Raw genomic sequence first — 24,935 nt, 5'->3', positions numbered from 1 at the left:
TGAAAGAAGTGTCATGTCACTTCTTTTAGCGGATCGCGGAATACACCGGCCCATAGAATGGTGTCTATGGAGCCGGCGGAAAAGCGCGTGCCCGTGCGGGCAGACAGGTGACGGAATTCCGCGGGCATTGTCCGCGAGAATTCTGTAGTGTGAACCCGCCCTTAGGGTACAAACACAAACGGCATATACGCCGCATATTTACTGCTGCGATACGCAGCAGATTAGATCTAAATAACTGAACATAGCATCAAATCTGCTGCGTATCTGCGGCGTATACGGTGTGTGTGTTTGTACCCTTAGGGGTATGCTGACTTTCGTTTACCATTGCCTATCTACAGGACAAGGACAGGGGATAATGGTGAGATGGTAGCAATAGAGGGGAAAAAAAAATACACATCAACCAAAAAGTTAATACATCTATAGTTCACCCTGCAAAAATTACCACCCACATTGCTTATTAGGTATAGGCAGAAAAAAAAAAAAAAAAAGTATAGGGGGAGATTTATCAAACATGGTGTAAAGTGAAACTGGCTCAGTTGCCCCTAGCAACCAATCAGATTCCATCTTTCATTTTCCAAAGAGTCTGAGGAATAAAAGGTGGAATCTGATTGGTTGCTAGGGGCGACTGAGCCAGTTTCACTTTACACCATGTTTGGTAAATCTCTGCTATAGGGTCTAAAGCAATACACAAACATGCCATAATGAAAACTATAAAACATGTGCCATTGTGTTTTCTTTTCACCATGTGAATGGGGTATTTCATATTTCCCTTTACACTCTTGACATTTTTGAGCCAAAAAAGATCATGCACTCATTCAAGTATTTGTTATTATGCCTTTTTTGTAAGGACACCTAGTATGATTCCACCATAATACATAATAAAATAAGGGGTGCACCTAATAAGTATAACAAAGATAAGCTATATGGCTGTGTAAATACAGGGGAAGAGGGGCAAAGTAATAGCACATAGACAAAGAGGAAAAGAAAAAAAAACTCACTGTACCAGGAAAGGGTTAACAAATACACCTGTAGATTACTTTTCTGCTCCTCTCTGTGTGCCCTGCATAGAGGGTGGTTTAAAACTCCCTGGTTGGCCAATGAGAAGTGAGGGGAGGAGACTTAGCCCCACCCCTACTCTATAAATGCTGCCACCATCTGCACTCTCAGTAGAATGGTTGCTGGGTGTAACTATGGCTGGGGATCTGTGATCTGTTAGAGTGTTCATATGGGGGGAAAAAAGGCTCAAACTTTATGGTTTTCTGGTTGCTATTGACTATAATAGGGAGTGCTCAAAACATAAAACAGCACTGAGAAAAGGGACTGGGAAAAAATACCTAAGAAAAACCTCTGTGGTGCCTCTCCTATACCTCACCTCTGGGTGCAGTGCAGGAGACCCCTACAGTATATTCCACAAGCTCTGTATAGTAGCTTTATCATCATGTCCTTAATACTAAAAGAGCAAAGTGAAGGTAAAGTGAGTAGTATATGGGGGGTATGGATCAATTATATACAATACTATAGTGATACGCCTGATGTATCTGGCACTGCCTATGTGTGCACAGCAGCTCTATGCTAGGGCATTGTTCACATCTTGAGTATCACCCTCTTTCATGCTCAGTAACAGGATCTGAGTTAAATGTCATCTTTTCTTTACAAGGAAAAGACTTTACAGGCAGTAGCTGAGTGCATAGTGTTGTAAATGTATGTTCTCATTTCTCATACATTGGTGTGAACAGTGCCTTAGCGGCACACTAGCAGCTGTGTGTGATCCAGGGAGGATTAACCCTGGATTATTTAGCTAGAAACTCTGATCTGTGATACCAGGGGCCTGTAAAGTTATATACTTTTGCAGAGTTTATAGAGCTTACTTGAGGGGGAAAAAATGCTATTCTATTTAAAGATCCTTCTGGCTCATGGTTCTAGTCACATTCAGTATTTGTAAAGGCTGTAGTGGGTGGCCACAACCCCAAATAAATAGTCTGTGACCGAGTGTCCTCCATTATAGCGATTGATCACCATATTAGTTACAGATCAACATACTGGTATAGCGCTATATGTAAAATTACCATAAGGAAATTACTGCCAACGCACAGCATGCATCTCTTAGGGGCCCGTTCGCACTGAGCAAGAGAGGCAGAATTTCAAGGGGAGCCTGTGCCACTTGAAATTCTGCCTGTCGCATTGATTCAATGGGATGTCTTACGTGCCTCTGCTCCAAGAATTGACATGCATACCATAATGCAGCTCTATGGATGGAAAAAGGAAAAAAAAAAAAGTATATTAAAAATTAAAACAAAGTACTAAAACCAAACTATATGAATGGGGCATCATTGTAAACTGTACTGACCTGAAGAATATAGATTACATGGCTGTTTTACTGCACAGCAAACCGCAAGAACCCCGCCCCCCTCCCATGTAGAACTTTGTGGGTTTTTTTTTCTCCATTTTACATCAAAATTCATTTAGGTTTTATAGTAAAATGATGGATATTATTAAATGATACAAGTGGTCTAACAAAACAAGCCCACATATGACTGCAGATGGGGGAAAAATAAATCTGTCATAAGAGGCACTCTTGACATTAAGGAAAAAAATGCTGCAAGTATACAGCATTGCTTACCTGTCTACCCCAGTTCTAAAACCAACAGTAAAGCCTTATGCACATGTCCCATAATCTACGGATTTGTATTTCCATACTTGAGTTAGTGCACATTGATGTCTATTGGGCTGTTCACACGATCAGTAGATTACAAGGACGCAAACCAATGCTGGGGGGGGGGGGACATGTCCTAGTGCAGACCCAGATTTGTGTGTGTGTGTGTTTTTTTTTTTTTTTTATAGATCCCCTCAGAAATTAAGAACCACTATTTTTTACGGATTATAACCTGTTTTGCATCTATCTTCGTAAAAAAATATATATTCTTTTTTTACAGAAATACGTATGCACTCGCTACTTTGCTTACTACCGTAACAGCCAAAACCTTGTTCTCCTAGAGCCAATATACTAGTTTAGTAGTGCACAACACCAAATCCAGCACAACTAACACCTACTAACTCCAATATTACCTAAAAAGCATTACCCAGTAAGATCTTATAGGATTACATTTCTATCTGGGCACTTGGATAAAGTACCTTACTGTTACATTTCTGAGAACAGAGAGTTGGCGAAATTTGGATTCCACAAGGAGGGAAAGACTGAACTGCGAGCTTCATCTATTGAAATCTCTATCTAGCTGTGTCACCTGTCACTAATGCTGTACAGATCCCTTTATATCAGCTGCCTCCTTATCACAGACAGAACAGGACATCACTATAATATAATACTTGCAGGAAAGCAGCATCTCTACACAGTTATAGAAAATACAGGTGCCAGAGTATAGGGCCCAACAAACAGAAATCCAAAAAGTGTTAGGCCTAGTGGTGGGAATGAGAACTGCTGGACTTAAATATATTTTAAATGGAAAATGTTTATCATACGCCACCATCATTAACATACCCATACCTGCCAACTTTTTGGACGGCCAAGGAGCGACACATGTGGGTCACTCTAGGAAAATTATCTTATATTATTGTCTGGTCTATTTTTTGGTAACCTAAATATTTTAACTATAAATTAATAAAAGCTACTTTTTAGATTTCATTAATTGTACTCCACTATTTGTATTATAGGAAAATTGTAGACATTGCATCCTTGAAATAAAAAGCATAAAATCTCACAAGATTTGCAGCATGTTGCTGCATTTCTTACATTGATATCTGCAGCAGATCCTGTATGTGTGACTGCATCCTTAGATCCTATTCACACATCAGAATCCCTGTCTGGAATTGCGGATCTGCAGACTATTACACATGTGTTTCAGTAACTGTCCGTTATTTGCACAGAACAGACCCACTGTCAGGTGACACAGACGCACAATTGCTTAGTCTTCTTTTTTTGTGGCACGGATGATGTCCTCAAAGCGGATCTGTAACACCTACAGATGTGTGTACGGGGTCATAGAAAGCAATGAGTCTGTACGTGCGGAAGGGGCCATAATGTTGCTTGATTCATCTGACTATAACAACTTTTACCGTCCAACTTGCACCACATGATAGAATATGCAGATTTGAGTCTGTTTTACAGTAAGAAACCAGACACCACCTAGAGCATCATAGAAAGCTTAATGCAAATCTAATTCCTAGGTCAAAAAGAGGGACATGTAAGGGGGACAGAGGGACGTGGGTCAAAAGTAGGGACTGTCCCTCTAAAAGAAGGACATTTGGGAGGTGTGCTAATATCAGATCACTTGATAACCTTATGTAACCATATGAAAATAATTCTAATTTTTTTCACAACTGAGGAAATAACCTTATTTTTGTCTATGTAGTTAATCAAAATAGAAAACAAAATAAAACTGAAATTGGCCCTTCTGTCTATCCAATGGTGATTCCACTTACCGAATCTTAGGGGCCTGTAATGTCTTACACCGCCAGTCATCCATCCTTCAGGTCACGATGATGATAACTTTCTCCTCCCTTTTTCAGTTTTCCACTTGATGATGGTTATTACTGACATGAAGAAAGAAAACTGATCAGGGTAGGGAAGTAATTTCTGTGCAGTCACTACAGATATCCAATCCTTCTCCCGCTCCTCACCTCCATGGTCCTGTAAAAACAGAAGGTCAAAGAAGGCATTCAATAAAAAAAAAAAAAAAAAATGCAATAGAATATTGTGACATAGAAGCAGCCATATACTTGCCGGCTTGTATTGGCGTCCAGGTTGTATGTTCCTCATCACTCTAACCAATCTCAACTTCCTGATCCCAAAGTAGGGCTGTTACTAAAAAAACAGCATTGTGGTGTTACTAGATGGGGAAAGAGATTCATCCGAGGTGTCATGGAGAATGATGTATTCCAGATCTCCATGATTCTCCACCACAATATATTCATCCTCTTTCAATAACAATGATTTCATGATCATTTTCTCCCATCACAACAGAATCATCCTCCACAACAATCTCCTCTGTTGGTTCAGGAATGTCCTCTACTCCCCATGTAAAGTCCTAATGGTTAATGATGGCAAGATTCCCGTTCTTGGGATCATGAGAAAGAAGGCAATGAAACAAACCTTGCGCCCGTGTTAAATTGGGTCCAGTGAGTTGGAGGTGCAACATGGTCTACAAACTGTTCCCAGTAGAGAAATCTTTGGAATAGGGGATAGTCTTCCACAACTCTTCTCCATGGAATATATCCAGTGGATGCAACATAAAAGAAGAACACCAAGAGTCCAAATGTCCACAGTACGATCCAAGGCTATAGTTGCTATTTGTTTTATTTTACATAGCTCTGGGGGCATGTACGGGATTATGGGTGACATGGCCGGAATGATGGTCCCTGCAGGCTGTGTCAGGCCAAAAGCACTCAGTTTGATGCTGTAGCATTCCTTGTCCATAAGTAAGATGTTGTCTGGTTTTATATCTCTATGCACCAGATCTTTTCCGTGCATGTAGTCTAGAGCTTTGGGCAACTAGATCGCATATCTCTTCACCATAACTTCTGGAATTTCAACCTGGTAAAGTAGAAGAAAATGTTGTATATGTAACTTCTGACAGAGTTTGGAAGCCAAAGCCACAAATTAATTTTAAAAGAAAAGGAATCAGTCGTTCCTTTCATGACCTTTTCTCTGTTTAGTCTGTTCCTGGCTTTGGCTTCAAAAAACAGGTCAGATCTGTTTGCAAAAGGACCCAAGAGTCAATCTTGGACATTGACCAACCTGTAGATTTCCATGTGTTTCAGCATTAATAATCGTAGGAAGTCATGATTTTAGGTTTGTGCCGCTCTCTAAAAAAAGTGTTACTCTTGAAAACCAAACATTTATGTATGAAGAATATAATTGCTGAATACCTACACAAGGCTTGATGAGAGAATGGAGGGATCATGCAAAAGCCAAATCCTGGATCAGACCAAAGTTTACAGGGTCAATAAAGGAGGAATAAGTGAAGATGATGCCTTGGTAGCTTTATAGATGAATGAAATTACAAAGCTCATCAAGGAAATTTTCAAACTTTTTCATAAATGTAAAAAAAAATTTCCTGAATAAAATCATACTGTACATCAGAACTTAAATTTAAGGGAAAATTAAACAATGGTTTATCAGTGAGTAATTGGTTTGTTATGCTGCCTTTACACGGAACGATTATAGTTTGAATTTTAGCAATAACGCAGCAAACTATAAAGTGACGAGCGAGAAATCGTTCATTTTGATCTTTTAACATGTTCTCAAATTGTTTGCTAAAAATTTGCAGATCGCTTAGTGTAAACAGTCTTTCAAAGATTCATCCTATGTGAAAGACTGGCTTAAGCGATCTTAAAAACAATCACAATAACTATTTTTCTTACGAATTTTACGAATTTTCTAACTATTTATTCGTCTCAATGCTGATTTGTTTATAAAAACCAAATTGTTGCTTCAAAATTGTTAAACGATTGGACGAATTATCGCTCAGTGTAAACGCAGCATTAGAAAAGCCTAAAGGTTAAATATTATATAATATATATATATAATGGCCATCACTGATTTCTGGAATAAATTTAAACATTAACCCCTTGAGGACCAAGCCAAATTCAATTTTTGTGCATTTGTTTTTTCCTCTTCATATTTAAAAGGCTATAGTGCTTGTAGTTTTTTTCACCTACAGACTTAAATGATCCTTCGTGATTACATAAAATTTAAAAACTTTCAAATATTCCTACATGTATTTTTGTCATGTTTGAGCATGGGCTTACCTGTTTTCCTCTTAAGCCATCATAACTTGACCATAGATTCCCTTGTCCAAATCGCTCAGGAAATTATTGGACATCGCTCAGGAAATTATTGGACATTGCTCAGGAAATCATTGGATTTGGAAATCATTTTCATTGATCTTTTGGATTTCATATTCCATTGTAGAGTTTAATCAATACGCACATTGATATGTGTATGGAAGGAAAAACACCTGTATTTCTTGAAGAAAAACTTCCAAGGAGCTGAAACACCAAAATGCCCTGAAAAATAAATAAATCACCAAACACAAAAACATCATGTGGGTATGTAATTTTATATTTCCCTTTTTGATTCTAGGCGAACACCATTTTTGAACAAGAAAACACCATGTACTCATTTGGTCATCAGGCTTTCTTTTTTTTGGGAGACACCTAGTATAATTTAACCAAAATGCAATAAAATAAAGGTTGCACTATATAACATAAGTAAGCTATCCTATGGCTCTGTAGATTGAGGGGGGCACAGTTACAGCACAGGTATGGCTCATAGACAAGGGGGGGGGGGACTCACCAGGAAAGGGTTAACAACACACAATGCAACTTGTCTGCTCAGCTCTGTGTGCACTACTTAGAGGGTGGTTTAAAACTCCCTGGTTGGCCAATGAGGAGTGAGGGGAGGAAACTTAGCCACACCCCCTACTCTATAAATGCTGACACCACCTGCTCTCTCAGTATAATAGCTGCAGGGTGTTATGGCTGGGGATCTGTGATTTGTTTGGGTGTTCACATGGGAGAAAGGGGGGAAAAAAGAAAAACTTAAAACTGCCTGGTTTTCAGGTCCCCATTGCCTTCAATAGGGAATGTTCAAAACATCATAAAAACCAGCACTGAAAAAAAAGTTACATGAAAAAATGCTTGAAAAACAGCATGTGAAAATCCCAGTTTTTACTAACTGCACCTGTAGGGCTTCTCACCTATTCCTGAGGCCCCACATCGTATTTCCCCAAGTGCTGTATAGTCTATTACCATGTCTTCAATACTAAAAGAACAAAATGAGGGGAAAGTGTTCACATCTTGAGTCTTTATCACCCTCGGACATGCTCAGTAACAGAGTTTGACTTGAATCTCCGAACTTTCTTTACAAGGAAAAGACTTGACAAGATGTAGCTGAGTGTATAAAGTTGTAAATGTTTGGTGCTTCTCATACACTGGTGTGAACAGAGCCTTAGCGGTGTAATTCAGGAGACACCTGTTTTTTTCATTAAACTAGAAACTCTGCCTGTTTTCAGATACCAGGAGCCTATAAGGTTAAGACAAGGAAGTAAGGTCTCGTTCACATTGACTTAAAAAAAAAATATATATATATATATATTCTGGGTTTATGACACTACACTAACATTACACTCCTCCTTCCTGCTCAAAGTACTCCTCACATACCCAATGTTCCTTACAATCCATGTGATTCTTCGGTATGACATACAAGGTCTACACACTGTTCGCTGGGTTTGGTGGTGGTTCCGGACACCAGATACTGACAGTGACTTATTATGACCTGTCAGTTCCTCCCATAGTGTCCATTGTGTCAGTGCAGTGATGTTAGTGTCAGTATAAACTGCTGCCTTAGAAGTACTATTCAAAGCTGACAGCTGCATCTAACTAACTGTTGCAGCCCCATCTCTGGTGTTTATTGGGGAAGATCGCCCCACCTGTGATGCGATCGCGGAGGGGTGATCCCTTCTGCTTACCCAGCTGGGCCTCATTGTCTGTATGACGCTGATCTTGGCTTGGTAACATATTGCTTCTGGCTGCAGCAGCCCTAAACAATCAATCACTGATCTCATGGATCAGTGTATTGTAATTACACTGCAGTGATCTCTGAGAGATCATGGCAGTAATATTAAAGTCCTCCAGGGGGACTAAAAGTTAAAGTAAAAAAAAAAAAAGTTTTATCAATAAAAAATCTCCTCCCCTAAGTCTGTCACCCCCTTTTTTCCTATTTTATAAATAAAAATAAAATATTTTGTTATAATATTTGGTATCGCCGTGTGCGTAATCACCCGAACTATTAAATTATCACATTCTTGATCCTGCACGTTAAATGGCCAAAGTGCAAAATTGTTAATTTTATGTCACATCAAATCTTGAAAAATTTTAATAAAAAGTGATCAAAAAGTCACATACGCAATCTAGGTACCTATAGAAAGTACAGATCATGGTGCAAAAAATTACACCTTCCACAGACCCATTGGCCAAAAAAATATAAGTGTTTATAAGGATGGGAATAGAGCAATTTGAACTTTTTTTTAATTTTTTTTAAAGGTTTTATTTTTTTTAAAAGCCATCAAATAAAATAAAAGTTGTACAAGTTACATGTTGTAATCATACCGATTATAGGAACATAAATAACATGTTAATTTTACCATGGTGCAAACTGTGTGAGCACAAACCCCCTCAAATTAAAAAAAAAAAAATGCCCCCCCCCCCCCCCTTTTTTTTTATTTCACTGCATAAACAATTTTATTTTATCTTATTTTTTTTCCGGTTGTGCAGCATATTTTATGGAAAAGAAGTCTCATTGCAAAGAACAATTTTGTGTCACAAAAAATAAGGGCTCATGAGGATCTGTAGGTGAAATAAGGCAAGCGCTATGGTTTTCTAAATAAGGGCAAGGTCCTTAAAGGGCTAAAGCAAAACTAAAGTGTTTATGGGGGATGAGTAATAGTTACATAGTTGATTAAAAAAAAAATCATATTTAACTTAACGCTGTGTTGATCCAGAGGAAGGCAAAAAAACTATTGAGGCAAATGCCAATTGCCCCATCACAGGGAGAAAAATTCCTTCCTAGTGTCCATAACTCCAGGCCTCCCTTGAACGTATTGAATGAATCAGCCATGACAACATCATGTGGCAGAGTTCCATAGTCTCACTGCTTTTACAGTTAAGAATCTGTGTCTGTGCTGATGATGAAACCTTCTTTCCTCTAGACGTAGAGGATGCCCCTTGTCATGGTTACAGACCTAGGAGTAAAAAGATCACTACAAAGATCTCTGTACTGTCCATTCATATATTTGTACGGATCGGATCACCACCAAGACGTCATGTGTTTTTTTTTTTTTTTCGTAATCCAAATAAACCTAAGCTTGATGGATGTTCTTGGTTCTGTAATCCACCCATTGCCTTAATGGCTGCCCTCCCCACAAATTGTACCTACACAACCACCTGACAAATCAGGTGGATACATATGATAAAATCATTAGAGCAGTAAAAAAATTTTGGACAGGGAAGAGTGCACCCTACTACGGGTGCCAGATGGATACGCGCCACCTCTATCATGTTAGATCAAAAATTTGTGGTAAACCATTGCCTCGTCTGTGACTCTCCAGACAGCAACTGAAACAACCTTCAAAGAAAGAATCTCTAGTAGTCCCTGGTGTCCCAAGCCCCTTCTCCATCCATGATGGTCTCAATAACTCAATATCTACAAATAGTGATATAGGGTTAATGTTTGGGGACGCTGATGTCAGCCTTCTGCGTAGAAGTTTACAGGGATTATGCATATGTGCTCCAGTCCACACACGTGCTCTGATTTCGCGTTTGGCGCTATAGTTGAAATGTTACATCAAATGTGGTGCTGATAATACTTTTATTTTTTGCTGCTGTCTTTGCCCCTTTGCCTTTTTGTTGTTTTTATTTGGGCTATGATAAGAATAGGATGCAGACCTCCTCTCCAAATTCCAGCAGGTATAACAGGCGCAGCTACTCCCAACAGATGATGTGTAAAATTGCATCATGGATTTCATCATACGACACAACCTTCTCCTTGAAGGCCCTGGATCCTTCTTGTGACATACGGCTCATACCTTCTGTACAGCCCTGACCCAACCCCCCTCCATCTTGGTGACTACCATCTTATATAGGGTTCATGACTCACTGTCAATGTCATGTGTGGGTGTTTTTATTATAATTGAGTAATTGAGTGTGTGTCTGCACATATATGACCATAACAAATATAGAACTCTTTCTGTATGCGTCGGCATAACCTGCTTCCAGTTATTGATGTATAGTTATTGTGCAGTGTATGCTTATGTATCTATTTCCATACACGTCTCCTTAATATACAGTGAATGATATGAGTATTACAATTTCTTTATACAGTGACTAGTGTTGTGCTATTATGGTGAGGTCAATAGTATATATGAATTATATTATAGTATACCAAGATATTGTTCATGGTAAAGCACATCGTATTTAACATCACAGCAGGGACAAATTTATAGATCCCAAATGACCAATATACCTTAAAACCGTAAGTACTAAAAAAAAAAAAAAAAAAATGAAACCGATATAAATTGGGTATCATTGTAATCATACTGACCTGAAGAATAAAGATTAAAGCCCACATATGACTGCAAAAATAATGAAAATATGAATTGTTTCAAAGGGCACTCTGATATAAAGTAAAAAAAAAATGCTGTAAGCATAAAGCACTGCGCACCTGTCTACCCCAGTTCTGAAACAACCAATACCCTACTTGTTTTAAGGGTCTCAGTTCTGTGCCTTAAGCAGTTGTTCATTCCTGCATTTCCCACAATTCACTGCTTTTCCTCAACCACGCCTACCGTCCCCCCCCCCCCCCCCACACACACACACACACACAAACACACAAACACACACCTTGCATGCCTAGCTTTTAACTCACTACTGTAAGGATGTAGATCGTACATCGTTCGCAAGTCGTTCTATGGAATGAAAAATCGTTCGCTATTTCTTTGGTCGTTAGTGAGTGCGTTCAACAGCTAATTAGTGAAAATCAACACATTGACAGGGACCATACTTCCATTTCAAAGACACTTTCTATTAATTCTATTATATTAATAGATAATTGTGGGACATCACTAAATAGCCTAAATATATAAAATATAAATTCTATTCTTGCAAACACCCCGTTCATCCGACGCGGTTGAAAAGGGCAAAAAAAAAAAACATTCGCCAAACACCTCGTATATTAAGACTACATTCGTGGAAGTCCCCCCAAAAAAACATTTTGTATATTATGACTGGTTGCTTATGACTAAAAAAAAAAGACTACGCCCATTGGAGGCGGGAAAAAATGGGGGGAAATGACTAATCCCACCTACTTGAACGATGATCTGTTTATAGTTCCGTCGAATCACTGTGAAGCGAACGATCAACGAGGTAAACGACCGCAAGAACGACTAGAATTAAAGATTATCGCTCCTTTGAATTGTGCAAACAATCTCAAGAAGCTCGTTGTTAGAGATCGTTTATCATTATCGATAATTCGAACGATAATCATACAGTGGAATAGGGCCCTTTAGTGTAGTTTTAAGTCTAGTAGTAGGAATAAAACTTCAGGATTTCATCACTATATTATAATAGACTTAAAGGAAAGCAACATCTCTACATAGTTATAGAAGATACCAGTGTATAGGGCCCACATCACAAGTCTAACCAATAGAGAAATCCAATTCTGCAGAACACCATATGCTCACTTCCAATCTATGGTAAAGCGATCACTAATCTCAGGGAGAACAGCTAAAGACAATGTAGGCCGCTAGTAAAAGTCCTCAATACATTGAAAAACTAGGTGCATTGCCCCCTGGGAAATAAAAATATGCAAAAAGAGTCAGAGTCACTCATGTAAATCAATTCAATTTTAAATCCAGCAGTGATTTATTAGTGCATCTAAAAACAGTAAATCTAGCTGTAGCAACACCTTGATTCAAACAAAGCATTGTGTAGTGATACATTCCATTTAAACCACCATCATTTACATACCTAATATCAGCTCACTTGATCACCTTTTATGTGACCATATAAAATAATTCTAATTTTTCACAATCACATTGTGTGTATTTTGGTATATACACACAATGTGTAATGGCCTTCTATCTATCCAACTTACCAAAGCTTAGAAAGACCTGTTTGGTTCCAATGTCTGCTTACACCACCAGCCATCCATCCTACAGCTCACGATGATTACTGACATGAAGTAAGGGTGGGGAAGTCACTACAGATGTTCCAATCCTTCCCCACCGCTCCTCACATCCATGGTCCCGTAAAACATAAGGAGAAAGAACACTGGAATTCAGATCCTTGAGAGAAAAGCAAATCAATACAAGTCAGCAAGTATATATCTACTTCCAAGTCAAAGTATTTGAGTCCAGGTTGTATGTTCCTCATTAACGAATCTCAACTTCTGATCCAAAAGTAGGGCTGTTACTAGTGAAAAACAGCATTGTAGTGTGACCTAGATGGGGAAAGAGATTCATCAGAGGTGTCGTGGAGAATGATGTATTCCAGATACCCATGGTTCACCACCACAATATTCTTCTTCTCTTTCAATGACAATGATTTCATGATCATTGTCTCCCATCACAAAAAAAACCATCTTCCACAACAATCTCTTCTGTAGGTTCGGAAATGTCCTCTACTCCCCATGTAAAGTTCTGATGGTTAAGGATGGCAAGATTCCTGTTCTTGGGGATCATCAGAAATAAGGCAATGAAACAAACCTTGTCTGGTTAAATTGGGACCAATGAGTTGGAGCTGGAACATGGTCTGCAAGCTGTTGCCAGTAGAGAGAGCTTTGGAATAGGGGATCGTCTTCCACAGCTGCTCTTCTCCATGGAAAATATCCAGTGGATGCAACATAAAGAAGAACCCCAAGGGCCCAAATGTCCACACTACGATCCAAGGCTATAGTTTCACTGTGTTTTTCTGTTTGAAAAGCTCTGGAGACATATATGGGATTATGGGTGACATGGCCGGAACGAGGGTTCCTGCAGGTTGTGTCAAGCCATACTCACTCAGTTTGAGGCTGTAGCATTCCTTGTCCATCAGTAAAATATTATCTGCTTTATGTCTCTATGTACCAGATCTTTACTGTGCAAGTAGTCTAGAGCTTAGTTCAACTTTTATCGCACATCGCTCCACCATAACTTCTGGAATTCCAACCTGGAAAACTTTGACTATGTAGTTTTCCTAGATTTGGAAATGTGTGTGCATAGAAATTCAGCAGATTTAAGGCAGTATTACAAAATCTGACCCCACCCTAGAAAAAAAGATCTCTTACACAGTATTGTGTTCAATGAGCCTATTAATAGCCTATTGATCGTTGGGCTTGTATCACCTATTAGGGCTTGTATCACCTATTAGTCCAATTATGGCCCATTGTAATAAAGCCCTTAGGGTCAGTCTTGGACAATGACTTTAAACCAGGTGTTTCAACCTTAATAATCATTGCAAGTCATATTTTGCATATAGATAGTCATAGATTTGAGATCCTATCAAAACTAGTAAGACTATTTTTGACTAATAATGCTTTTATTTGTATAGCACACAGATTCTGCAGTACTTCACATAGTTTTTTGCCAATTATTGCTCCCTGTCCCCAATAGGGCTCACAATCTAAATTCACCTATCTGTATGTTTTGAGTGTGGGAGAAGGCTGGAGTACTCTTTGCAGATGTTGCCCTTGGTGGGGTTTGAACCCATTCATGAACACCATCTTGCAGAATATCTCTAATAAAATATAAAAATATGGCTAAACTCCAAAAACATTTAGCATACGAAAATGGGGGGATCCTGTAGGAGCCAAATCCTGGATCAGACCATAATGGTCCACAGTGTTAATAAAGGAGGAGTAAGTGAAGATGATGCCTTGGTAGCTTGATAGGTGGATATAAATACAAAGCTCATCGAATAAATCTTCAAACCTTTGTTCGGTTGTTCTTAAACTTCAAGTCAACATTTTTTCCTTATTTTAAAAAGAAAAGTAAAGAAGGAACTTTTCTTTTAAAGAGTAAATCAACGCAAAATGGTCTTTGGTTTTTGATTCATGTAATAAAGTCCTAAAGGCAAAGCTCCATATAATGGACCATCACTGATTTCTGGAATACATTTATATCCCCCATGAATACATAGAATCTAAAACTTCCACATACTCTTATTAGTGATGAGCGAACATCTCAAAGTCCAGTTTGGAACAGGATCATTTAAAATATTGTGATCAGTTCGTGTTTGCAAACATTCACAAACAACGAATGTACAATAGAAGCATATGCCTACAGATTATTAGGTGCAAAGCGTAAAGTATGTAATGGAAGAGCAATTACATGGTGCCTATATTAGCTTTTTTTCGCCTATTCGTATATACGCAATGACATGCATACATGTATCATGCAATACACACAAGGAATGCTAGACTGCAGCGTACAGTTTGTCTGAGCAAGTCAAGATGTCCCAGCAAGCCTCCCCTTTTGGTCTCAGAATTCAAATATATGGTAAACATAATGACTGGACAATGTCATCCAAATATAACCCAGTGATAAACAAAAATGGAGGGAACAAGATGAGGTGGTAAACTATTATTTATTTAATTTATTAATCTATTAATATAAAACAATAAACCGTGAACAAAAAGCAGTAATCCAGGATTGCTGTGTTTTTTTTTTTCTTTATTACATTTTACATATCAAATTAAGTGATCAATACTTCTGATCTACAAAAATATTATATTATAAAAACTAGACACCCCCAACAGCCACGTAGGTGAAAATAAATGCAAAAATGAAAATCTGTGCAGTCCTTAATAGGTTAATACATTTTAGAGACTATGGGGGAAGTTTCTCATGGTGTAAAGTGAAACTGGCTCAGTTGCCATACAGACAATTGGTTCCACATCCCAAAAATGTATTTTTCTGAATAACATGTAAAACAAATGAAATAAACATTTAGAAAGAGCAGAATATGTGATATTATGCGTTTACTGTACAGTAATGGAGAGGATGGGAAACACAAGGACTGCCAGAGACTGCAGGGAGCATGAAGGAATGAGCAGGACATACTTACCGGCCACTTTATTAGGTACACCATGCTAGTAACTGGTTGGACCCCCTTTTGCCTTCAGAACTGCCTCAATTCTTCGTGGCATAGATTCAACAAGGTGCTGGAAGCATTCCTCAGAGATTTTGGTCCATATTGACATGATGGCATCACACAGTTGCCACAGATTTGTCGGCTGCACATCCATGATGCGAATCTTCCGTTCCACCACATCCCAAAGATGCTCTATTGGATTGAGATCTGGTGACTGTGGAGGCCATTTGAGTACAGTGAACTCATTGTCATGTTCAAGAAACCAGTCTGAGATGATTCTAGCTTTATGACATGGCGCATTGTCCTGCTGAAAGTAGCCATCAGATATTGGGTACATTGTGGTCATAAATGGATGGACATGGTCAGCAACGATACTCAGGTAGGCTGTGGCGTTGCAACGATGCTCAATTGGTACCAAGGGGCCCAAAGAGTGCCAAGAAAATATTCCCCACACCATGACACCACCACCACCAGCCTGAACCGTTGATACAAGGCAGGATGGATCCATGCTTTCATGTTGTTGACGCCAAGTTCTGACCCTACCATCCGAATGTCACAGCAGAAATCGAGACTCATCAGACCAGGCAACGTTTTTCCAATCTTCTACTGTCCAATTTCGATGAGCTTGTGCAAATTGTAGCCTCAGTTTCCTGTTCTTAGCTGAAAGGAGTGGCACCCGGTGTGGTCTTCTGCTGCTGTAGCCCATCTGCCTCAAAGTTCGACGTACTGTGCGTTCAGAGATGCTCTTCTGCCTACCTTAGTTGTAACGGTTGGCTATTTGAGTCACTGTTGCCTTTCTATCAGCTCGAACCAGTCTGCCCATTCTCCTCTGACCTCTGGCATCAACAAGGCATTTCCGCCCACAGAACTGCCGCTCACTGGATGTTTTTTCTTTTTCGGACCATTCTCTGTAAACCCTAGAGATGGTTGTGCTTGAAATCCCAGTAGATCAGCAGTTTCTGAAATACTCAGACCAGCCCTTCTGGCACCAACAACCATGCCACGTTCAAAGGCACTCAAATCACCTTTCTTCCCCATACTGATGCTCGGTTTGAACTGCAGGAGATTGTCTTGACCATGTCTACATGCCTAAATGCACTGAGTTGCCGCCATGTGATTGGCTGATTAGAAAATAAGTGGTAACGTGCAGTTGGACAGCTGTACATAATTAAGTGGGCACATACATGCAGCGCTCTCTGTCCGGGGAGAGAGGGGTTACAGCTATGAAGAGATTACCTCCACAGTCCTGTCCCCTGATGCAAGCCTCAGCCTAAATTTGAATCTGCCATGATTTGAAAGGTGAGGGAGACGTCCTGCGTCAGAGTACAGTGCTGTAGACCCTGCTATGCAGACCATGCCCCTCCCCCACTCCCCCTCCCACCAAGTACTGGGAGTTCTTAAACCAAAGCAATGCTCTTAAACAGTCACAGTTTTGAAAAACTGTGAGCTCATAAACCAAGTTACTCTTTAACCAAGGTACCACTAATATATACACAAGGTACCACTAATATATACACAAACACACAATTTCTTTATTAATTTTGCTGATACAATTCTTAGATCATTTTACCTTGGGACATCATTGCATCTCCCTCTTGGCATCCTGTTCTGTCATTGGCCACGTCTTACATTTAAAAAAAAAAGGTGTGCTTTGCTTTAGGATAAGATGGCCCATTTTAACACCCTTTTGGGTTTGGCTAGTATTTAAATTAAAGTGAAGTTAAAAAACAGTTGATGAACAGCCAGAAAATATAACTATGAACATCTTATAAGAGTGGCCGCTGCAGGGGATTATGGATAACCCCTTCACCCGCACATTTGTTGTAAAAATATATAGTATATTAGTATTTAGTATGAACACTTAAAAATTCAGTTTCTCCCTAATTCACATTTTTGAAAAGTGTGAAATGGGAAAAAAAAACAAAAACTGAAAATAAAATGTTCATATAAAATCAATCACATATAAAAGCTATTGTGCAATAATAAAAAAAAAAAGTGTAATGGATACATGTCCTATAGAAATATAGACAAAAAGGGATATTGTAAGTTACTCACATATAAAAAAGCATTTAGTGTAAAAGGGGTGATGGAGTCAGACCCAAGAGCCCATCCTGGAAGTAGTTAATAAAGTGGGGTGGAATAAGTTTTGGCGGGAAGTGGAAGTGGAAGTGGGGTGAATAAGTTTTGGCGGGAAGTTTTTTTAGTTGTGTCTAATTTATTTGATTTGGTAGTGGGAGATGAATATGTTTGTGCAATATTGGGGATTTTTGAAGATCAACACTTGTTAAGAGTCACAAAGATGGTAATTTATAAGTTATTTCTGGCATCTCGCTTGACCATACTACGTAATTGGATCTCGTTTAATAACCCATCGGTTAGGGAATGGAGAGAACTGGGATCAATAATGTTAAGAAATGAACTCTGGCATTGTAACTATATTATGAAGAAAGGGGATTCAAAGTTAAAAGAACATGTTACTAAATGGGAAAAGTATTGGAGTGACAATATTATGTAATATTTATTTATTTTTTGTCTTCTTCTTCTTTCTTTCTCTTGCCCATTATGCCAGCTGAGAGGGATGAGGGGGGTGGGGGGTAAGTTAAGGGTTAAAGAGATTTTTTTTTTCTTTTTTCTATGAGGTACAGAATCCCAATAAGACAAGACAAGAGTAGGACAGTAAATAAAAGGAAGGAATGTAACCTGTGAGGTACTTTCAGGGCGCCCGGTGGATATAGTATTATATTGGATGTCTGGTGTGTGAATGGGGTTGCGGTGTGGTTGCGCGCTTGCTGCAGTGGGGGGCGGCTTTGGGCGGACCGACTCGCCAACATAGTGGTTGGAAGCAGTTTGGCCCGGGAAGTCGGCCGCGAGAGGGTCGAGTAAACGGGCTGGAACCTACTCGGATCATTGTTAAGTTAATATCAATTGTTTGGATGAAAAATACATGAATTGAACCCGGTCATCTGGTGGGGACTGCAGTCCATAATAGATGGATGGTGGAAGCCTTTGGATTGGACAGGGATATTGTAAGTTACTCACATATAAAAAAGCATTTAGTGTAAAAGGGGTGATGGAGTCAGATCCCAGAGCCCATCCTGGAAGTAGTTAAAACAGCCTGGCTTGGGATAGGATGTGGGGACCGATCACCTTGAGTTAAAATTACATAATATAATCGTAAAAAGCAAAATAATGTGATTTAGGCCTCTAGGTTCCAGGGTTTCAAACTCAAAGGATTTTCTGTCTCTCCATTTACCAAAGCTTATGCAGATATACGGTATCTGTTCTCTATCTGCTTGCACCACCAGTCATCCATCCTACACATCACAATGATAACTTTCTCTACCCTTAACTTGCCCTTACCCTTTTAACTTTTCTCTTTTGTCAGTAAGGAAAGGAAGGTGGGATTATATGTTATTTAAATTTCACAACCACAATAGAGGAAATACAATTTTTTTTTGTATGTATTTTGGTATCTCAAAACAATTAAACAAAAAAAAGATATTGTGGATTCTGTTTACCCAGTGGTGTCTTCACTTACTGAAGCTTAGAGAGATCTATCTGCTTACACCACCAGTCATCCATCCTATAGGTCACGATGATAACTTTCTCCCCCCTTTTCAGTTTTCCACTTTTATGTTTATTGCTGACCAAAAGTAATAAAACTGATAAGGGTGGAGAAGTCATTTCTGTGCAGTCATTACAGATGTCTAGTCCTTCCCCCGCTCCTCACATCCATGGTCCTGTAAAAAAAAAAATGATGCAAAAATTCTTAAGAAAAATGCAATAGTATAATTTGACATAGAAGCAGCCATATACTTGCCGGCTTGTATTGGCATCCAGGTTGTATGTTCCTCATCACGTTAACCAATCTCAACTTCTGATCCCAAAGTAGGGCTGTTCATGAAAAACAGCATTGTGATGTTATTAGATGGGAAAAGAGATTCATCCAAGGTGTCATCGAGAATGATGTATTCCAGATCCCCTCGATTCTCCACAACAATATACTCCTCCTCTCTTTCAATGACTATAATTTCATGATCATTGTCTCCCATCACAACAAATTCATCTTCCACAACAATCTCCTCTGTTGGTTCTGGAATGTCCTCTACTCCCCATGTAAAGTCCAGATTGTTAAAGATGGCAAGATTCCTGTTCTTGGGATCATCAGAAAGAAGGCAATGAAACAAACCTTGTGCCGTCTCATTAAATTGGCACCAATGAGTTGGAGCTGGAACTTGGTCTACAAACCGTTGCCAGTAGACAAGTCTTTGGAATAGGGGATCATCCTCCAAAGCTCTTCTCCATGGGTAATATCCAGTGGATGCAACATAAAGAAGAACACCGAGGGCCCAAATGTCCACACTACGATCCAAGGCTATATTTTCATTGACTTTCAGTTGGCAAAGCTCTGGAGGCATATAGGGGATTATTGGTGACATGGCCGGAACCAGGGTCCCTGCAGGTTGCGTCAGACCAAAGCCACTCAGTTTGATGCTTTTGCATTCCTTGTTCATCAGTAAGATGTTGTCTGGTTTTATGTCTCTATGCACCAGATCTTTACTGTGCATGAAATCTAAAGCTTTGTTCAACTGTATCGCACATCGATTCACCATAACTTCTGGAATTCCAACCTGGAAAAATAGAAGACTATTTAGTTTTCCCATATTGGAAAATGTGTGCGCATACAAATGTAGCAGATTAAGGGCAGTATTACAAAATCTGACCCCACTCTCCATAAGAACGGATCTCTTACATAGTCTTGTGACATTGAGTAATTGGAAGTCATATGTTTGCATATGGATAGTCATAGATTTGAGATCCTCTTTAAAAACTAGTAAGACTGCTATTCCTAAAGACCATATTGCAGAATAAGTCTGATAAAACATAAAAGTATGGCTAAATTTCCAAATACATTTAACATATGAAAATGTAATTGCTGAATACTTACACAAGGTTCAATCAGAGAATGGAGGGATCTTGCAGGAGCCAAAGCCTGGATTAGACCATAATGATCCACAGAGTCAATAAAGGAGGAGTAAGTAAAGATGATGCCTTGGTAACTTAATAGGCGGATGGAAATACAAAGCTCATCAAGGAAATCTTCAAAATTTGTTTGGTTCTTCTTTATGAACTTCAAGGCAACATTTTTACCTGAATAACAAAAATACAATAAAGTCTAATAAGTTATTGGTTCATGTAACAAAGACCTTTAAAGTAGAGTTCCATACCATGAGCCATCACTGATTTCTGGGATAAAGTTAAACATGAATATCACCATGATTACATAGTATTATACTGTTCTATATATTAAAAAAATATATATATATTCCAAGAAAAAGCAGTGGCACTCAGGTAGTGAAAAGGGGTATAAATAATATATATATATATATATATATATATATATATATCACTCCGGTAGTGAAAAAAGTGTAAAAAGTTTATTCACATCCCAAAATCAACACAGCGACGTTTCTAACCACAGCAGTGGTCTTTTCTCAAGCTCAATAACACACGTGCCCCAAAGGGGTATATATATCTCACACAACATAGTGATAAGTGGAAACAGATGCAGTGAATTAGTGACGTAAGATGGGTCAAAGACCCAATCTGGTCATGTGATAAGGGGATAAACCCAAGTATAAATGAAAACAAATAGTGCATATAATACAGTGCATGTGATAAGCATATATCAATGATACAATCGTTAGTTACATAAAGGAACTGCGTGATCTCTCACCGAGTGCAGAGGAAATATACGGCGATGAATATCCCATTGTGCGATGCCGGCGGCATTGGAACGCAAGCCCACTTGGAAAGCAACTAGGTGCGTGTTAGTTGGGTCTGTGCATGCGTGTTGTTCATGGCTATCGCGAGATGACGGACCTAGGACTCATTAAAGGGAACGCCCTGGTACTAAGTATCTATGCATAGAGCTCTATTACCTAGTGGTGTGAAGTGGTCATAACAACAGCTTTGCCTTATAAGTATAGCAGACTTACAGATATGTCAGCACAAGCCATTGAGAAAGGACAAACCAGCGGCACTCACCGGATAGATGCATAAATGGTGATTTATTGATACGATGTCATCAAGCAGGTAACTTCAGGGCAGGGAGAGACAGGTCCAAGGGTGCTGTGCACCGTGGCAACAGCCGTTTCGCGGGTTAACTTTCCCGCTTCATCTGGCCTCCGGGGGTTTGAATCGGTAGTCAGTTTATAGTCTCGTCTTCTGACGTCACCGATCAGGGGGTGTGTGTAATACACGTCATTCAAAACAAAACACCACGTGAACAAGTGCTACGGTTAAAAACATGTAAACAAGACATGGGGATCTCTAGAACAAATGGAATAATTTATGCACTATGACTCTATACTACCGGCAGTAAATAAAGCTTTACCTTCTGTTCTGGTTCGCAGAGCCGATACAATTTGACATCGCGTAAGGCTCATTGAAAAAAGACCTTAGTGCCTTATAAATTAGCCTTTACGGCTGTCGGCTCTTAATTGAGCTGTCACATTCGGGGGATGTGCGGGTGAAAGCAACATAACATGGATCTACGGCTCCCGGGGGCTGCCGGATCGCTATGTTCGTTATCTTTCTACGGGGGAAGCGTCCTCCGGAGAGCTCTGTAAGTGAACGCTGTCTGGCTGGGACAAATTTAACATTGCTACAATGATTTACAAGAAAACTACAAGTTCGTTTCTTTCATTAAGTCCAAGTCCTCCTAGGGCATCAGTGCGTGCGATCCACTTGGCTTCTTTTCTTAGCAGGAGTTTGTGCCTGTCTGTGCCCGGGATCCAGGTATTTACCCTTTTGATGCCAGCAAAGGATAAGGTATTGGGGTCACTGTTGTGAGCAGTCCTGATGTGCTCTATTAAGCGATGGCAGCCTTGTCCTGTTCTTATTGACCTTAGGTGCTCCTGAAACCTTTTGAAGAAACTTCTGATGGTGGATCCTATGTAGAATCTTCTGCATGGGCAGAAGATGACATATATAAGGTAATCACTTCTACAGCATATTGGTTGGCGTATTTCTACGTCATACGCTCCTATTGGTTGGCGTATTTCTACGTCATACGCTCCTATTTTTGTGTAGTTTCCTTGCTCCATGAAACCGCAGTAGTTGCACCGTCCGCATTTTTTATTTCCTGGGGGATTTAACTGCTGTAACCAGTCGATCTTTTTTTGGGGGGTATCTTTGAAATTGCTAGATACTAGCACATTTTTGAGGGTTCTGCTTCTTCTAAAGGAGATCAAAGGTTTTCTTGCTGCAATCTCTCCTATAGTGTTATCGTTCTCCAAGATGTGCCAGTTGTCTTTTATTACTTGTCGAATGGCATTCGCTGCCGGGTTATACCTGAAAGTAAAAATGAACCTTTCCTCTGCATCCCTTTTCTTCCTTTTTTTAAAAAGTTCTTGTCTAGGAATTCCTCTTACTCTGCTGAGGGCATCATTAAGTGTCTTTAGGAGGTATCCTCTCTGCAACAGGTTGGATTTTAGTTCTGCTGCTTGGGCTTCGAAATCTGCTTCTGTAGTGTTCACCTTTTTAAGCCTGATAAATTGTCCATATGGTATAGCGTTTTTTACATGGGTAGGGTGAAAACTATCAAAATGTAAGTAGCTGTTTGTGGCTGTGGGTTTTTTATACCCCTTGGTGGTGACCCCTATGTTAGTTTTTTGCACGGTGACATCAAGAAATTCAACAGACTGTTCACTGAAATTGCTTGTGAAGAGCATGTTGAATTCATTAGTGCTGTTTAGCCAGCTGACAAATGCTTCGAATTCTTCTTTTGTACCTTCCCATGCTATGAAAATATTGTCCACAAATCTGGTGTACTTTTTGATTTTTAAAATAAAGGGGTTGCTTGCATTGTAGATGTATTTTTCTTCAAATGCAGCTAGGTACATATTAGCAAATGTACAAGCTACTGGTGTCCCCATCGCAGTACCTGACTTATGTGTATACCATTGCTCGTTGAAACTGAAACAATTATTCATGAGAATGAGCTCTAGGGCCTCAGCTATGAAGTTAATGTAGTCTTCATTTTTTTCTGCTGCTCTTACAAATGAGCTGATCACTTCAATGCCCCTTTTCTGGGAAATTTTAGTATACAGGCTCTCCACGTCTATTGTTGCCAAATTCCATGTTTCCTGCCAATCATCACCTTCAAGAATTTTTAGAAACTCTGTTGTGTTCTTGCAGTAGGAGGGTATGGAGCTTAAGATTGGTCTTAGTAGCCAGTCTATGTATTTTGATAAAGCCTCGGTTGGGCTACCGATCCCCGACACTATTGGTCTGCCGGGTGGTGATACCAGAGACTTGTGTGTCTTTGGTAAAAAATACCACCTCGGTCTTTTGGGGTTCTCACTCAGTAGTCTTTCAGCCCTTTTTTTGCTTATTACATTCTTCTCCATGTTTCTCCTCAGGAAGGACTGCACTTTATTTTGTATTTTGATTGTAGGATCAGATGGTAATTTTTCATAAATTTCTCTGTTGTGGAGTTGCCTTTCAGCCTTTTTTTTTTGTAGTATTCTTTTGTCATGATGACTACATTGCCGCCTTTGTCTGCTTTTTTTATGATGATGTCATTGCGGGATTTCAACCAATTTAGTGCTCTCTGTTCTCTTTGCGTCAGGTTATGATTGGGACGAGGGGGGGGCCAGTGCTTTCATATATCTCTGTACTGCATTGTAAAATATGTCCATATTACTCCCTTTTTGAATCTGCGGGTTGAATGTGGATTTTCTTCCTCCTTTAAAGTCCATGATCTGTGGGGCGGTATTAGTTGTGGGATTTTCATCACTCAGTTCTGCCAGCATGATTATGCTCTCTCTTTCTACTTCAGTTAGGTCTGTTGCCGTGCTGAATCCTAATGGTCCCACCAGGGTAGGTATTTATCCTTCTTTTTTTGTTTTCTTTGGTTGATTTTTCATGTGTTTATTTTGTTTGAAGAATTTACTTAAATTGATCTTTCTGATGCCTTTATAAAGGTCAATCTCGAAGTCTGCTGTATCAAATTTATTGGGTATGCAGTAGTTCAGTCCTTTTTCTAAGAGGTCCAGGCAGTCTTTGTTTAGAGTGATATCTGTCAGGTTGATCACGGAGTGTTTGTTTATATTAGGTTCTGTTATTTGTCCTTCCAGGACACTGTTTTCCTCTTTTCTCCTGTTCTGGTTGTTCTTTTTGGTTTTGCCCCTTCCTCTTCGAATTTTTCTCCCTCTGAGGGGGCTGATGCGTTTTTTGATGTGTGTTTGGTTTGTCCTGCGGTTTCTGTAGCGTCTTTCCTAATATTT

General features: G+C 39.4%; 1 protein-coding gene and 1 pseudogene across 1 annotated transcript; both read right to left on the bottom strand.

Moving 5' to 3' along the window:
- Window positions 1–4,925: 4,925 nt before the first annotated feature.
- LOC138795288 (serine/threonine-protein kinase SBK1-like) lies at window positions 4,926–17,222 on the bottom strand (annotated as a pseudogene).
- Window positions 17,223–19,502: 2,280 nt separating this feature from the next.
- On the bottom strand, window positions 19,503–21,416 carry LOC138795287 (serine/threonine-protein kinase SBK1-like). The gene is made up of 3 exons (XM_069974278.1): window positions 21,380–21,416; window positions 20,591–20,793; window positions 19,503–20,273 (listed from the first exon to the last, which is right to left on the bottom strand). The coding sequence occupies exons 1-3, from the start codon at window positions 21,414–21,416 to the stop codon at window positions 19,503–19,505; spliced, it is 1,011 nt and encodes a 336-aa protein (XP_069830379.1).
- Window positions 21,417–24,935: the final 3,519 nt, after the last annotated feature.

Source organism: Dendropsophus ebraccatus, chromosome 6 (assembly GCF_027789765.1).
Source record: "Dendropsophus ebraccatus isolate aDenEbr1 chromosome 6, aDenEbr1.pat, whole genome shotgun sequence".
In the NCBI taxonomy this organism is placed as follows: Eukaryota; Metazoa; Chordata; class Amphibia; order Anura; family Hylidae; genus Dendropsophus; species Dendropsophus ebraccatus.
This window is presented reverse-complemented; position numbering and strand designations above follow the sequence as displayed.